This window comes from Podarcis bocagei (genome assembly GCF_964188305.1).
Source record: "Podarcis bocagei genome assembly, chromosome: 14".
Lineage (NCBI taxonomy): Eukaryota > Metazoa > Chordata > Lepidosauria > Squamata > Lacertidae > Podarcis > Podarcis bocagei.
This window is the reverse complement of record NC_138139.1, coordinates 34,688,454-34,703,087: the sequence shown is the minus strand read 5'-3', so window position 1 is coordinate 34,703,087 and position 14,634 is coordinate 34,688,454. Positions and strand designations below refer to the sequence as shown.

Here is a 14,634-nt window from a genome sequence, read left to right as displayed (position 1 = left end):
ATGCCTTTCCAGGTATTGTTGGACTCCAACTCCCACCAACCTCAGCTGGCATGGCCAATAGTCAGAGATGATGGAGGCTTTAGTCCAGCAACATCTAGAGGGCCACAGGTATCCCACCCCTGCTTTAGAGGATAAAGGGGATTGGGTACCATCATGGCTAGGGAACACTGTTTGGGGGTCAGACTCTTATTTTTTTAGCCCCAGCATCTGTTCGTTGTTGTTTACAAATCATTTTTTTAATAGTAGAGTGATCCCCACACCTTCATCTAGACATATCAGTAATCATATTTGCTTTGCCCACCTTCAAGAACTGTCTCCTTGTCTTGCTATCTTGAGATGACTCTTGTATCATCGTTTTCTGTGTTCCAAGGAATCATGACTTCGACTAGTAACAAAGACTTTACCCCCAGCGCAATTTACATTCTCCTTTTTAAAATGTGGCAATGCAAAAAAATGTAATTGAGCTAATTATTCCTCCAGATTAGAGGGGTTGCGAGGCCATTATTTATTTTATGCGTGCAGATAAACCACAATTTTGCATCAGTTTGCAATTTTTAAAAATGTAATCATAAAAAACCACCAGCATTTTAGGGCACACTTCTACTATGCATGCTTTTGTATGTAATTTGCTGAATATACTTGTTTTTTCAAGCAACAGATATTTTTAGTTTTATTACTTTTATCAATCACCTTCTACACCAGTTTACACATGCTTAGCCAGGAAGTGCATAATACTTATTCACATTTCTTTCTTTTTTGGTGGGTTGGGGGAGACAACACCCCACCATTTCATTTCATTTTCCTGTTGAATCAATCAAGTTATTTATTGGGGGGGGGTTAAAAAGAAAGCCTTTTGTGGACGTCTTGCAGGCATTATTTGATTAAGTTGACAATATTATGTGAGCAACGGTTGAGTACCCACCGTGCTGTTCTTTTGACCAAATTGATTTGTGTAATGAACACTTGCTCTCTCTTTGAATAGGCCTCTTGATTTAAGCAGTAATGCCGGAAAGCCGAGTGAATTTACAGCCCCCACAGCCATTCTCTTTCAATCCAGGGAGAATAGTGGTGGCAGTTCACAGAAAAGCGTAACTCAATACATTGTGCTATAAGCGCAGGGCAGAGGGGAAAAAAATAATATCGCCCAGGTTTTTGCAATATACCTATTTGATTTGATTTGTAAGCCTGATAAAAAAGCAATTGAGAAAGGTTCAGGACAAATTATATATACATACACACAGAGACACACAAACACAGCCACATGCTTTCTAAGTAGCCCAAGAAGCTATACAGAATGCATGCAGGGTACTAAATAATAATAATAAATTGCAAACTCAGTGTGTGTGTGTTTTTCAATTTAGAGTAGCACCACTGAAAATGAGGCAAGATCAGGATCCTGGCATAGCAGGTGGTGTAAGTCAGCTGGGATAGCTCAGTTGGTAGAGCATGAGACTCGTAATCTTAGGGTTGTGGGTTTGAGTCCCACAATGGGCAAAAGATTCCTGCATTGCAAGTGATTGTACTTAGCCTGCTTTCCTGCACAAGCTTCCCAGATCTAAACTTTAAATGTAGGAAGCTTGGGGAGAAGTTAGGTTTGCTTGCCACTAAGCAACACCCATTCATGGTTAATTACATTAAAATATTACAGCTTGCCATGTTAATTACAAGAGAATGGAGGGACATTTCACAGGATGGCTGTTATCAATGGGTGCTCTGCTGATTGTTTAAAAACAATTTATGAACCACAGATGAAAATGGAACTGAAGCAATAATCCTAATTTTAAAAATCCCTCCATCATTTCCATTCTGAACCCCCTTTGGGTTAATATTGATACTGGCTGCTTTGTGACATTGGAAGCTGCCATGTACTGAGTCAGATCAACTGGGGCATCCAGCTTTCCCCAGCTCTGCCTGGAGATTCTGGAGCTTCAATCTGAGTGAGTGCCTTTTCTCAGTTCAGATGTAAATGCAAACTAGGCTTACTGTGAAGCTGGAAGCAAGGGATGCATGCTTTCTCATACAATGGCTCTTGGAACAACATTACATCATGGTGCTGGCTGGGGTTTAAGAGAGTTGAAGTTGAAAGCGGATGGAGACGACTCAGCTGGGAAAGGCTACTGTCTCTGCATACAAGGAAGGGGCCCATAGCTCAGTGAGTATAGCATCCCCAGCATCTCCAGGTAGGGCTGGAAGAAACTCCTTACCTGATATGCTGGAGAGCTCCTGCCAGTCAATGTAAACAATACTGAGCTAGATGGAACAAGAGTCTGATCCAGTATAAAGCAGCTTCCTAGTTTCCCATATGGGGACACGGGTGGCGCTGTGGGTTAAACCACAGAGTCTAGGACTTGCCAATCAGAAGGTCAGCGGTTCGAATCCCCGTGACGGGTGAGCTCCCATTGCTCGGTCCCTGCTCCTGCCAACCTAGCAGTTCGAAAGCACGTCAAAGTGCAAGTAGATAAATAGGTACCGCTCCGGCGGGAAGGTAAATGGCGTTTCCGTGCGCTGCTCTGGTTCTCCAGAAGCGGTTTAGTCATGCTGGCCTTGTGACCCGGAATCTGTACGCCAGCTCCCTCGGCCAATAAAGTGAGATGAGTGCCGCAACCCCAGAGTCGGTCACGACTGGACCTAATGGTCAGGCATCCCTTTACCTTAGTTTCCTATATACAGGACTGTAGTCATATTCTCAACAAAGCAAAATCAGACCCAGGGGAGCAAAAAAAATAAAAGTATTGCCCCCACCGGAGACTGATGCTTGGTAGGAAAGCAACTCCACTAAAACCTGGGGCTGGTGCCATGGTGAGGAATGTAAATTGGCTAAAGAATGATAAATTAAATTTGACATACGAAGACACATTCCATTGTGAAGATGTATGCATGCCCTGCATATAGTTTTCTCTGTGCATTTGTCAATACCTAAATCAAATTTTACCAAGATTAAACTTGTATAGCTCTGCCTTATTGATTGAGTTAGAAATGATTATGGAAAAAATGAGCCCCAGAGTCCCAGATTAAAGTAGTTGCAAAATGCATTCAACAGTCTTCAAAGAAGCAGTTTAGTTTCAACAATTGGAAATGTGGGGGAGGGGGGATGTTACCGAAATTTTCAGGCTGGGTATTCTTCAATGCTTGGTGCATGGTGCTTGTGGATGCTAATGGTGGCTTCGAGAACAGCCTCTGTGGCTTCTGTTTCGTTGGTTGGCTCTTGCTATTCACAATGCAGAGATACACCCCCCCTCCCAAACTGGGCAGCTGGTCATCAATAACTGGAGTAAAATATGTAATTGTTTATCAGGCCTTTTAAATTAAAAATACAATCTCAGTGGAGCCAGTGAAAAGTCATGCAATAAATGGGTGGAAATGACCTTTTCCATAGAGATGACAAATGATGTCTCAAATCTCCAAGCTAGAAAGTAGTTGGACATTATAGCTGATGTATATAGTGCAGATTTATAGAGCAGGGCTTGCGTTGTTTCTCTCTCTTTTTCTTTCTCTCCTCTCCTAAAAAGTTCCAAGTAAGTTATGTTCCATTCGATTGTTTCAAGTTGCATGGAAGAATTCTTTGCCCGTCGGAGTGTTGGGCCACAAAATATTCAGCCTGATAAATCACAGCAGGTATGATCAGCGTCAGCGGCACAATCTGTTGAAAGGGATACAAATGGCCTTTTTTTTGCTGTCCTAACTGCAACATTGCACCTTTCAAAGAACCTGTGCTCCTTCTGTACCGGAATTTTCTCTATTTGCATCAGGAACAGCAAATCTGTCCATTTTTGTTTCTCTCTGTTTTTCATTTTTCCAATCTTGAGTAGAGATGGAGGAGAATGTTTGGTTCACATCTAAGGGTGAACTTACCTATTTTGTACTTCCCAAAACAATATGTGAACTAAAACAGAAACATCCTTCCAGATTTGCAGGTCTCCTAATTTCGCATTGCAATTCTCCAGTCAAGTAATGTGAACAAAAAATGCATTTACTGCTGCAAAGTGTACATATAAATGCATATTTTAGTGAAGGTAACATACAAAAAGGCATTGCATTCGGGGAAAATTGCTTTGCAAAAATATTTGTATTGGGCAAGATTTTGCATAAAAACATGTATATTATGAGAAATGGGCACTAAAATTCTGATGATTTTTTACGAGAACAGATATAAAATGAAATTGACACATTTGCCCAATCCTCATCTGAAATCCACTTAAATTCACTTAAATGTCTGCATGAAAATTTGTACACATTTTGGTGTGCTTGGAGGCTTCCTGCTGGAGCTTCTGGTTCTGAGAAGAAAATGGTGGGCTACATGGACCTTTGACTATGTTCTTTGTCTGTTCTGGCTTCTAGGAAGCATTTTCTAGTTTGTTGGGTTTGTGGCTTTGGCATGTTTGGGTTAATAGCGAGGTTTTGGAATTACAACAACCTCTGTAGCTTATGTGTGTTTTCTTGGAAGTATACATCACTGTGTTGAATGGGGCTTATTTCTGAGTAAAGTATGCATATAATTGCAGCCTTTATAATGCCGGCTTGGTTAGATTGTGCTTAGCGCAACTGGCATTTCTCAGCACTCTGCAGCCTCCCCAGTTTCCCATACTTGTACTTACTCTTAAGGGGAGGACATCATGAGTAGGCCTGGGCGATATATCACAGGACCAGTGTGTAGGGGCAGACATTGATCTGGCCAGCTTCACTCAGCGGTATATCGCTGGTGAAACCATCACCTCTCGAGCCTCCGGTGCCCAGAGCACTGAGGGAGAAACAAACTAGCTGGGAGCTGGAGGCTGAGGGACTCTAAGTGGTGGAGGTTTCACCAGTGATATACCACTGGTGAAGCCACCATCATACTCTGCCCCGGCAGAGGGAGAATCAAGCTAAACTGGAGAGGTGCCAATACAGCTTGTTTCTTCCTCTGCTTCTTTAAACTGCTTGGCTGAGGAGCGAGCTGCTGCCCTCACCTCAGCCAAGCAGTTTTATGGAGCCACGGCCCACCACCGACTCACATGATCCTGCAGCAGGATGGGGGCTCCGTTAAAGTGCTCCCCCCTCCCCAGCTGAGAGAGCCTTGACTCCGCTCCTGCTTGCATGCAAGTAGGAACAGGATTGGGGCTGCTCAGCTGAGTAGCAGAAAGCCTGCCCTTCCCAGCTGAGATCCCCACCCTTGCCTGGCTGCCTTCTCCAGGAAGGTGCACTGTGCCTTTCCTCGCAGAAAGACAGATCCCATCCTCCAGTTGAAGGCAACCAGGTGGTGTAGGGGATCTTTGATGCTGCTGACGGGCCCAGTGCTCACCAGCAGCCTCCAGTAGCCCCTCTCCACCAGGCACAGATAGGGTGACTTTGTACCTTGTGCCTTGCAGACTTTGCCTGGGAGGGTGGGAGAGCCAGTGTGGTGTAGTGGTTAAGAGCAGTAGACTCGTAATCTGGTGAACTGGGTTCGCTTCCCCGCTCCTCCACATGCAGTGACCTTGGGCTAGTCACACTTCTCTGAAGTCTCTCAGCCCCACTCACCTCACAGAGTGTTTGTTGTGGGGGAGGAGGGGAAAGGAGATTGTTAGCCACTTTGAGACACCTTCGGGTAGTGATAAAGCAGGATATCAAATGCAAATTCTTCTTCTTCTTCCTGGGATGAACAACCCCTTCACTGGAGGAAAGAGGCAGCTCACCCGCCTGGGCAAAGGCGAATGCTGTCAAATGCAGAGTTTGACAGGTTCTGTGCACTTGGCTACTGCTGCTTGGTCTGTCTTCGGGGAATGGGGGGCTAGTGGGCAAGGTAGCTCGCTTGCCCCACATGCCAGCAAAGGCAGAGGGAGCTTGGCCAAGGAGCCCCAAGGTCCTCCTGCTCCAGCACGAGTGGCAGGGGACTTGAGGCTGGCTTCGCTGGGGGCAGGAGCCTTTCCGCCCCCCGGCTGAGAGCAAGCTGGGGCCAGCTGTATTTGCCACAGACCGCGAGGCACTGGGGTGAAAGCACCTCAGCTCTCACGATGAGAGCTGTCGCAGTTTTACCTGGCATCTCACCGGCTGGGGCAAATGCAGTTTTTTTCAACATCATGGTATATCACCAAACCACGATGTTTGGCTGGTGATACACCGCAGTGTTGAAAACCCAACATCACCCAGCCCTAATCCTGAGATAAGTCGTCCCATGGGGCCTTTTCAGATCAGGCAGTCAGGAAGGCTGTAGAGTGCTGGGCAAACATTTGAATGGGAAAAGAAACTCGCACGCTACTCACAGCCACCTCACAGTGATCAGGTAAGCTCAGCTTCACGCACCCCTAAAATTATAAAGAAATTCTAAAGTGCCCTGAGAAAGGGGTTGAAGAATTTAAGTTTCTTTTGAGAGGGAAGAATGCATTTGAGAAATTGGAGGGTACAGTCACTTATTGAAATGTCACTGAAAATCACAGTCAAAGCGAGTTTGAAAGTCCTTCCACAGGCAAACCTCTCACAAATTACGAGGAAAGCCAAAAATGAATTTCAGGAAGATGAGTGAAAATTCTCAAAGGAGTTATGTGCTTTGTTAGCCTTGTTAGACCAGTTTTATACCTGATATTCTCAGTCTTCTTTTTTGTAATGGAACTTCAGTGGTGGTGGTGACTGCTGCCTTTTCCAGGGTACCCAGAATTGCCAGGAGGTCCCTTTTCAAAGATGCTTAGGTAGAATTAGAAATGGAGAAGAATTCGATTTTTTTGCATTTTTTATTGAACTGATCCTAATTTGCACCTTCTAGACCAATACATCAATCAGAATATAATGATCTTTTGAATTTCACACTACTGTATTGCTGTGGGGAAACTCCCAGACCAAAATGTGTTTGAAAATTTTGGAATAGAATATGTTTACAACTGCATGCAATGAGATAAAGATACATTTTTAAAATATACATTCTCACACACATTTTTAAATGAACAAATGAATCACAGATTTTTTGTAGAAAAGTGATGATTTATGAAGAAACACGTGCAGAATTGACATGCACCCAAAATCTCTAGACCAGCCTTTCCTAACCTTGGTTCCCGAGATGTTGTGGGACTGCAGTTCCCATCATCCTTGAACACTGGCTGTTCTGGCTAGGAATGATGGGAGTTGTAGTCCAACAACATCTGGGGAACCAAGGCTGAGATGCTCCAATACTGAGTCATGGTCCTTCCCCTAATGGTACCAACCTTGCACAATTTATGAGAATGAAATTTTGAATAGAGATGATGATGGTGATGATGATGTGTATATTGGTAGTAACTTGTATACAGCAAGGGGAGATACCAGAAATGGCTCCCCAAATCTTCAGCAGTCTTTGAAAAATGCACTGCCGAATGAGATGGCAGTGGGGAGGGGGAGGAGGTCAAGGAAAATCTTCCTGTGTTTTAGAAAATGCATGTGTTTATTCCATGCTTTCACTGTTTATTTGTTTGGTTTTGTGCCAGAAAATTAAGTTCATAAAGGTTCTTATGCAAAAAAGTATACACATATATATCTCTACAGTATGATTAATTAGGTATCCCATATTGTCTTGAAATTTCTAAACAGAAAAGAAAAACAGCCCAGAGCATTCTTAACATTTTGGTTTGCAAAAGATGATTAATTTTAATTTTCAGATGACATAATGAAATTAATTGCTTTCATGTTGTTGAAGCAGAAGGCCTCTAAAACTTGCTATCAGGCTACAAAATGAAAGTAATATGCATGTATATTATGGATTGTGAATGTGACTCTTTCCCAGGCAGGCTAAGGTACTATTCACTCATTTATTTCTGTTTGTTTTCCCCCTATTCCAGTCCTGACATGGAAATGTGCTCGGAGTTTGTACGTCAGATCAAACTAATTTGAACACACACTTACTGGAAATGTGTTGTCGTGTGTCATAGATTTGCATCCATGACCAGCACCACCTAGTGGTGGAAATGGAACAGGAGTAAAGAAATGAACAAGAGGAATCTAGAGGGAGATGGGATTTCTTATTTCAGATAAAGCCCAGGAGCACCTCAGAGGCTTCTTATATCCTCACTGCCAGCTTTTCTCCTCCCTGGCCATCACATGGGCATTCTTACTCTGACTCTGAGCTTCCCACCAGCTCCCCTGCCACTGATTCTTGAGGTCCAAGGGCTGAAGGTCGGAAATTGGGTGTCAAGGCAGGACCCCACCTCCGGAGCTCCCTGTCTAATTAAAATTTAGGCAGGCACCTTTGCTGTATTGTTTTCAGTGCTTGCTAAAACTTTTTTGGTTTAGGAAAGCCAGCCTGGATTCACAATTTTAAAATCAATTTTAACATGTTATTTTATTCTGTTGTTGGCATCTGTCTGTTTCGAGAGTCAATGGAGTGTGCCTCCCAGGGTTAGCAGCACCAAAGTGATTTCCAATGGCAGAGCTAGCTGCATGGGTGCCCAGAGCGGCAGCCATGCCATGCACTGGGGGGGGGGTGATCTGTGAGTTGCACGGGGGGGGCATGTGATCCACGAAACACAATGGCGGTAGTTGAGAGATCCGTGGCGTGCAATGTCAGTGGTGGGCGATCTGCGTGGGGGGGGGGTGAGCCACCATGCACAGGGGCAGCAGGGTGAGCCCCCGCGGTGTTCCTTTTTGTCACCCCCTCACTGGTGACACCTGGGGCGGACCGCCCCCACTGCCCCCCTCTTTTTTATTTAAAAAAATCATTTTTATTAATTTTTCCATTTTAACAATCCAATGCAATCACATTAAATATTCCAAATTATACATATATATATATCAAATAATCCAAATATTCTGCCAAATTATAAATTTTTTAATGGGACTTCCCAAGCTTCAAGTTCGGAGGGTTCTGATCATCTCATATCTCTACTACTTTTCGCAGTCATTTCCAATAGTTCCTCTAATTCTTCCTGTTGTTAACCTTCCTTTTTTCATGGCCTCTGAGTTGTTCCCACAAGCGAGTTGAAACAAGCAATGATGTGTTTCTGTGTGGATTTTATGTCCCATTGCCCCCCTCCTACGCCCTTGGTGACCTTCCCCAGGGCGCAAAAGTATGGAGGTCCTGGGATGCCCAGAGAGCACAATGTGGGCCGAAGGAAATCAGAGCACTATGTTTGGCACCAGCTTGGCTGCTGGAGTTGCTGGAAGCAGGCGCACAAGCACCATCCAACCATCTTAGGGACACCATTCTGGATCTGTGTAGGGCTTAGCCCTTAGCCTTTTCTTCTCTCCAGGATATCCCACAAGGCAGCAGGGGTTTAGGAACAGAGTTTTCCTTCTCCTAGATGGACTTCCTTCCCAGGTTGATGAGCCCCATTTAGCGTGTATATTCATTATATAACCAAATCGTTTATTTATAGTTTGATACATTTAATGCCCATTTGTTTTGTGACATTTGATTTTATCTGAATTTTTAATGCATCTTTTATATTGTTTTATGTAAAAGTGTTTAGAGCCTTTTGTTAAGAGGTACACGAACCTTTTCAAATAAATGATTTAATTTAAATTGTCAGAGAGGCTGTCAAGGGGCTCAACAAGATGTCAGTGAGGGGTTTGTCAGTTTTACTCATTGTGGATCCACAGAAATGAATGGGCAGTTCATTTCTGGATTGAGTTTAAGGTGTTCACACTAATGCTTGGGGAACCCTCAGGAATGGTGTTGGGGGCAGAGTGGTCAAAGACCACCTGAAAGGAAGGGGTTCAAAAGCAGAGGGTAAGTTCTATTCAGAACAGACCCACTGAAATGAATGGACCTATGTTAGCCATGTCCATCGATTGAAATGGGTCGACCATGAGTAGGATTAGCATCGCATCCCACTGGACCAGGAGGACCATATGCAAGAAGACACACAGCTTCCTAACTGATGTTATTTATTCAGTTGACCAGTCTCCCCATCCCTTTCTTGTTTATCCATTCATGAACACCAGTTTCCAGAGGAAATACAGGTCTGGTGTAACGAAACAATGCTGGAAGCCTGGCTAACTTTCTTTTCTCTCCCTTCCCGCGTTCCATCCCATCCCCACCCCCCGCTTGAATTTTTTTTAGCAGACAGACGATGCAGCACAGACCGACGGACAGCAACAGACACAATCTTCTGAAAACACAGAAAACAAATCACAGCCGAAGCGGCTGCATGTCTCAAATATACCCTTCAGATTCCGGGATCCAGATCTCAGACAAATGTTTGGGGTAAGTACTTTGTATTATTACACATTTTGCGTTTTTCAAATCTAGCATTTTAAAGTTGTGAACCGCCCTGAGATATATGGATGAAGGGCGGTAAACAAATTTAATAAAGAAATTAAATAAATAAATAAAATACTGGATTACATTTGCATTTAAAAAGAAGAAAAAGGTCCTCTTCAGATTGTAACCTCACACTTACTAAGTTTTGAATGTGCACCACCAGTCCTATAAATAGGGCTCGAGCCAGATGCAACTTCAGGAACATCTCAGTAGCTGCAGCTTACTTATATGTTCTCAATGGGTCAAGGGGGTCTAGGTCCCACTCCATGGGGCAGGGTCTGTGTCAAGCACTTATTCTTAACCAAGAACCTGTGGGCAGATCCATATCAGACATGTAAAGCACAGACCATTCACATTTAAAACATATGACTCCCCCAAGAATCCTGGGAACTGTAGGTTGTTAAGGATGTTGGCATATAATAAGGGGGTCATATGTTTTAAATGTGCATTGGCTTTGCTTTAAAAGTCTGGTGTGGATCTGCCTGCAGGTTCTCTGCTAAGAATAAGCTGCTGGGATTCTTTGAGGGAAGTTATGTGCTTTAAATGCACATTGAGTGTGCTTTAATTCATGGTGTGGATCTGTCCTCAGACAGTTGAAGCAGCTTCCACTGTTGGTTTCATGGATCCATCGAGACCACCTCAGAAGAAAACAGCAACAAAGGTCGAGTGCACAACATACACCAAAAGCAAATTTAACACACACATACACCAAAGAATCCTGGGAACTTCAATTTATCCCCCACAGAGCTGCAACTCCAAATGCCCTTAAGAAACTACAGTTCCCAGGATTCATGGAGGAGGGGGATTGCATTTTCAATATCTGGTGTGTACACAGCCAAAAAGTCATGTACCACATCAAAGACTAACAGATCTGTTTGTGTTTAAGGGGCAATATGACAGATGAAGGCTGCAGTCTGAATCCCCACTTGCTTAGGAGAATCCCCATTGAATTCAACAGGACTTAATTTTGAATAGTTGATACAGGGCCGTCTTTAGCATATGCTGTGCTGGGGTGCCCAGCACCACCAATTTCTTGGGGGGGGGGCAGGCCAAAGTTGTTGAGCTTTTTAGGGAGCAGCTCAGGAGCTCAGAGTTGCTTAGCTTTTGGGGGGTCACACAACTCTCTCCCATGCCGTTGCAAGAGGAGAGCAATCCTTCCCCTGGGTGGGAAGCTACATTCCTCATGTGAGCAGTGTGCACCGGGCAGGCCTCTCAACGGCCCACAAATCCCAAGCGTGCAGGAGGGTGGAGCCATCCGGCTGCCTCAGCATCCGCAGCAGAAAAGCCTGCGGTGCTCTAATGGGCTCCGCTCTGCTCGGCCTGAGACTCTCAGCCCGGCGCCCCTAAGAGCCTGGCGCCCAGGTGCCCTGCACCCCTAGTGCCTATGGGTAAGCCGGCCCTGAGTTGGCGTACTGGAAAGTGTCAAATGGCAAAAATGGGTCATATAAAAAAGGGGTAAAAAGGAACTGATGCAGAAATGTGCCAAACTGAATTTAAGATTAGAAAGATGAGAAACCTTGTGAAAACAAGGTTTCTTGCAGTAATTATAACAGGGAACCCCACTTTACGGGTTCCTCCTGCACATGAGATGCTCCCCAGCATGGAACAAGGGTCACACCATCAACCTGAATGGAATCTTCATCTCCACATACACCAAGTGGTGCATAGGAACACGCTTACGTGAAGTGCATAGAGTAGACTGCAAACAGGGATGTTTGTATGTGCAGAGATGAATCTGCTGGTAGCTGTTTTTATTAGCTGCACTTCAGAATGCAGTTATTTTCTTACACTATAGAATCCTCGAAGTGTCTAAAAATCTTCTTTTGCATTTATATGTTTCCATTGCATTGGTGGGGGGGGTTATGTTTAAAAATGCTTATGTGATTTCTTCTTCTTTTTTTGTTTCCTTGCAGCAATTTGGTAAAATCTTAGATGTTGAAATTATTTTTAATGAGCGAGGCTCAAAGGTAAGCAGTTGAATACACCTGTGGCAATGTTGAATTTGTTTGAAGTATTCAATACAAATAAGAGGAAGCAATTGCAGCACTGTAATAAACCCTTTCTAAATATCCACTTCAACAGAAGCACCTATTGGGCTGCTTCCCCCCACCCCCACCCCCACTTTCTTTCTTGTCAATTTCCCAAACAGCGTGAAATTCATTGGCCTAATTTTGAATCCCTTTAAAGGGGATAATTTTAACTACGATAAACTGTCACCAGTTAAAGGGGAATATTGCCTTCTGCTTTTAAATATAATCAAGTGTTGTCTGCTGATTCTCTCTCCCATCCCTGATAATTGCCTTACTCATTTGGTGAAATTAGTTCAAGCTTGCAAGGGGGAAAAAAGATTGTTAGAATAGGTATATATTCTGCTCTTGAAATGGAAGCAAGTAATATAATCTAATATCCTCTGGAGTAATTACTTGATCAAGTGTGATTTTTTTTTTCCAGATTATGAAAGTGCAGCTGCTATCCTGCTTAGTTAAAACTTTCAAAATGTTGCTAACCTTTTTGAATTCAGTTTCTGTGTTGCTTGAGCAAAACAAGAGACAAAGGCTGCAATCCTTTACCCAGTGATTTAGATCAATGGGACTTACTTTAGAGCAGGTGTGGGGAATGTTTGCCCCTCCAGATATTGCTGAACTCCAACTCCCATCAGCCCCAGCAACCATGGTCAGTCACCTGGGAAGAAGAGAGCTATAGTTCAGCAACACCTCTGCTTTAGAGGCTGGAGTACCTGTGACCTTTCAGAAGTTGTTGGACTACAACTTCCATTAGCCTTGACCCTTGGTCATGCTGGCCGGGGTTGATGGGAACTGGAGTGCAACAATATCTGGAGGGTCACAGGTTCCTCATCCCTGGTCTACACTGTTTGGAATTGGCTGCTTTAACACCCTTTCCCCAATTTTGCTTAAAGGGAATGCAGCCTGAATCACGGAGTCTCTTAATAGCTGCTTCACTCTTGGTCTGGACATACAGGTTATCCACCCGATGGGGTGCAGAAGTAAGCTTTGGGCTCACATTCTCAGTAGTGGGTGGTGTGATGGAATAGTGGAGCTCACCTTGCTTCTGGTTGGTTGCACTGCGTTGCTTGCTGGGAGTCATAGGGGAGGGGGAAGAGGGAAGGCTGGGGCATTCCAAGTGCACCCGACTGGATGGACGTAGCCAGGATTTATGTTAGGGGCAGAATCTCAGTTAAATATTTTTATTGATTTACTTGATGGGGGCGGCAGCTGCCCCCCTGCCCCCCTTGGCTATGCCCGTGCCAGATGGGCTCCACCGGTGTGTTTGCGTGGTGCCAACCACATCCATCCCCCCTTTATCTCCTAGTAAACTCCAATGTTGTTGCCAACTGGGGGTCAGGTAAGCCCTGCCACCCCACTCCACTATCTCCTACTCTTCAACATTCATATAACCAGTAATGAAAGTTGAGGCCTTGGTGTGGCACTGTGAGTTTGACCTGCGAGACCTACACAGTTCTCATCTATTAGCATGAGGATGGGGAGTCGTCTTCTGCACCATGTCACATGGATAATCTAGGTGCCCAGACCTCTTGTGAATTGTCTGTAGGAAAGGAGAGGTAGTCCTCAGTTGCTGGCCTCCATCTGAACATGGACATTTGGGTACCAAAAGCCCTTTGCCCTTTCTTGCCCATTTAGGCTTTGCCCATGTCCCTGTCCCAACTTGATCCCACTAGGAAAGCAATTCTGACTGTGCACAAGTGAGATTTCACTGTGATTTTGGTGCTACTGCTGAGGGCAGAATCCTAAGATCTGTTGCACCTGTACTACCTGAAGAGTCCATATACCAGTATTACAGAAATGGAATGGATTCTCTTCAGAGCATGCTACCCCACACAGGAGGTCAACGCCTTCCATTTGAAAGAAAACTTGTATGTCCCCCTCCAGATGTTATTGGATTCTATCTTCCATCAACCACCATGGCCATTGGTCAGTGATGAAGGGAGATGGTCTCCAACAACATCAGGGGCCCATATGTTCTCCACCTCTGTTTTAAAGAATACAGTTCTATACCATCCCTCCCTTCTAGTCATGCAGTTTTATTCTGAGGGAGGAGAGTTAACAGGGGAATGTCTAGTGTCTCACATTGTTTGAAAAGTTGGACTATATTTATGTATACAATGTTTTACTTGTCTTTTTTGTAATAACTGAAATATTAAATTTCTCTGTCAGTACTAGATGAGATATTTGGGAGCTTAAAGTGCAAGTTCATATCTGTTGGAACATTCATTTAATAACGGTAGCAAAGTTAGATGGTATGAATTGCTTAAAGCACTATACTAAGCAAATGCTGAATTAGTAATGCAGAATTTTGCACTGCTGGGTGGAATCAGTCCCGCCACTTCTACCTTGGTGCAAGATGGGAATCATGGCTGCACAACTCATTTCATTGCAGGCAGTAGATGGGGGAGGACAGCCCAAAGCGGCTCTGCT

The 14,634-nt window shown here is 44.2% G+C and overlaps 1 protein-coding gene across 35 annotated transcripts in view; it reads left to right on the top strand.

Annotated features, from left to right (window-relative positions):
* The window catches only part of RBFOX1 (RNA binding fox-1 homolog 1), a 1,500,640-nt gene that overhangs the window by 1,366,104 nt on the left and 119,902 nt on the right, over positions 1-14,634 (top strand). For 34 of the 35 annotated variants that reach the window (XM_081170175.1, XM_081170147.1, XM_081170150.1 and 31 more), the window contains 2 exons: positions 9,980-10,123; positions 12,094-12,147. In XM_081170175.1, coding sequence (XP_081026301.1) covers positions 9,980-10,123; positions 12,094-12,147 — 198 coding nt within the window. The remainder of the gene's footprint in view (positions 1-9,979; positions 10,124-12,093; positions 12,148-14,634) is intronic. The other variant, XM_081170155.1, reaches the window with a different exon arrangement.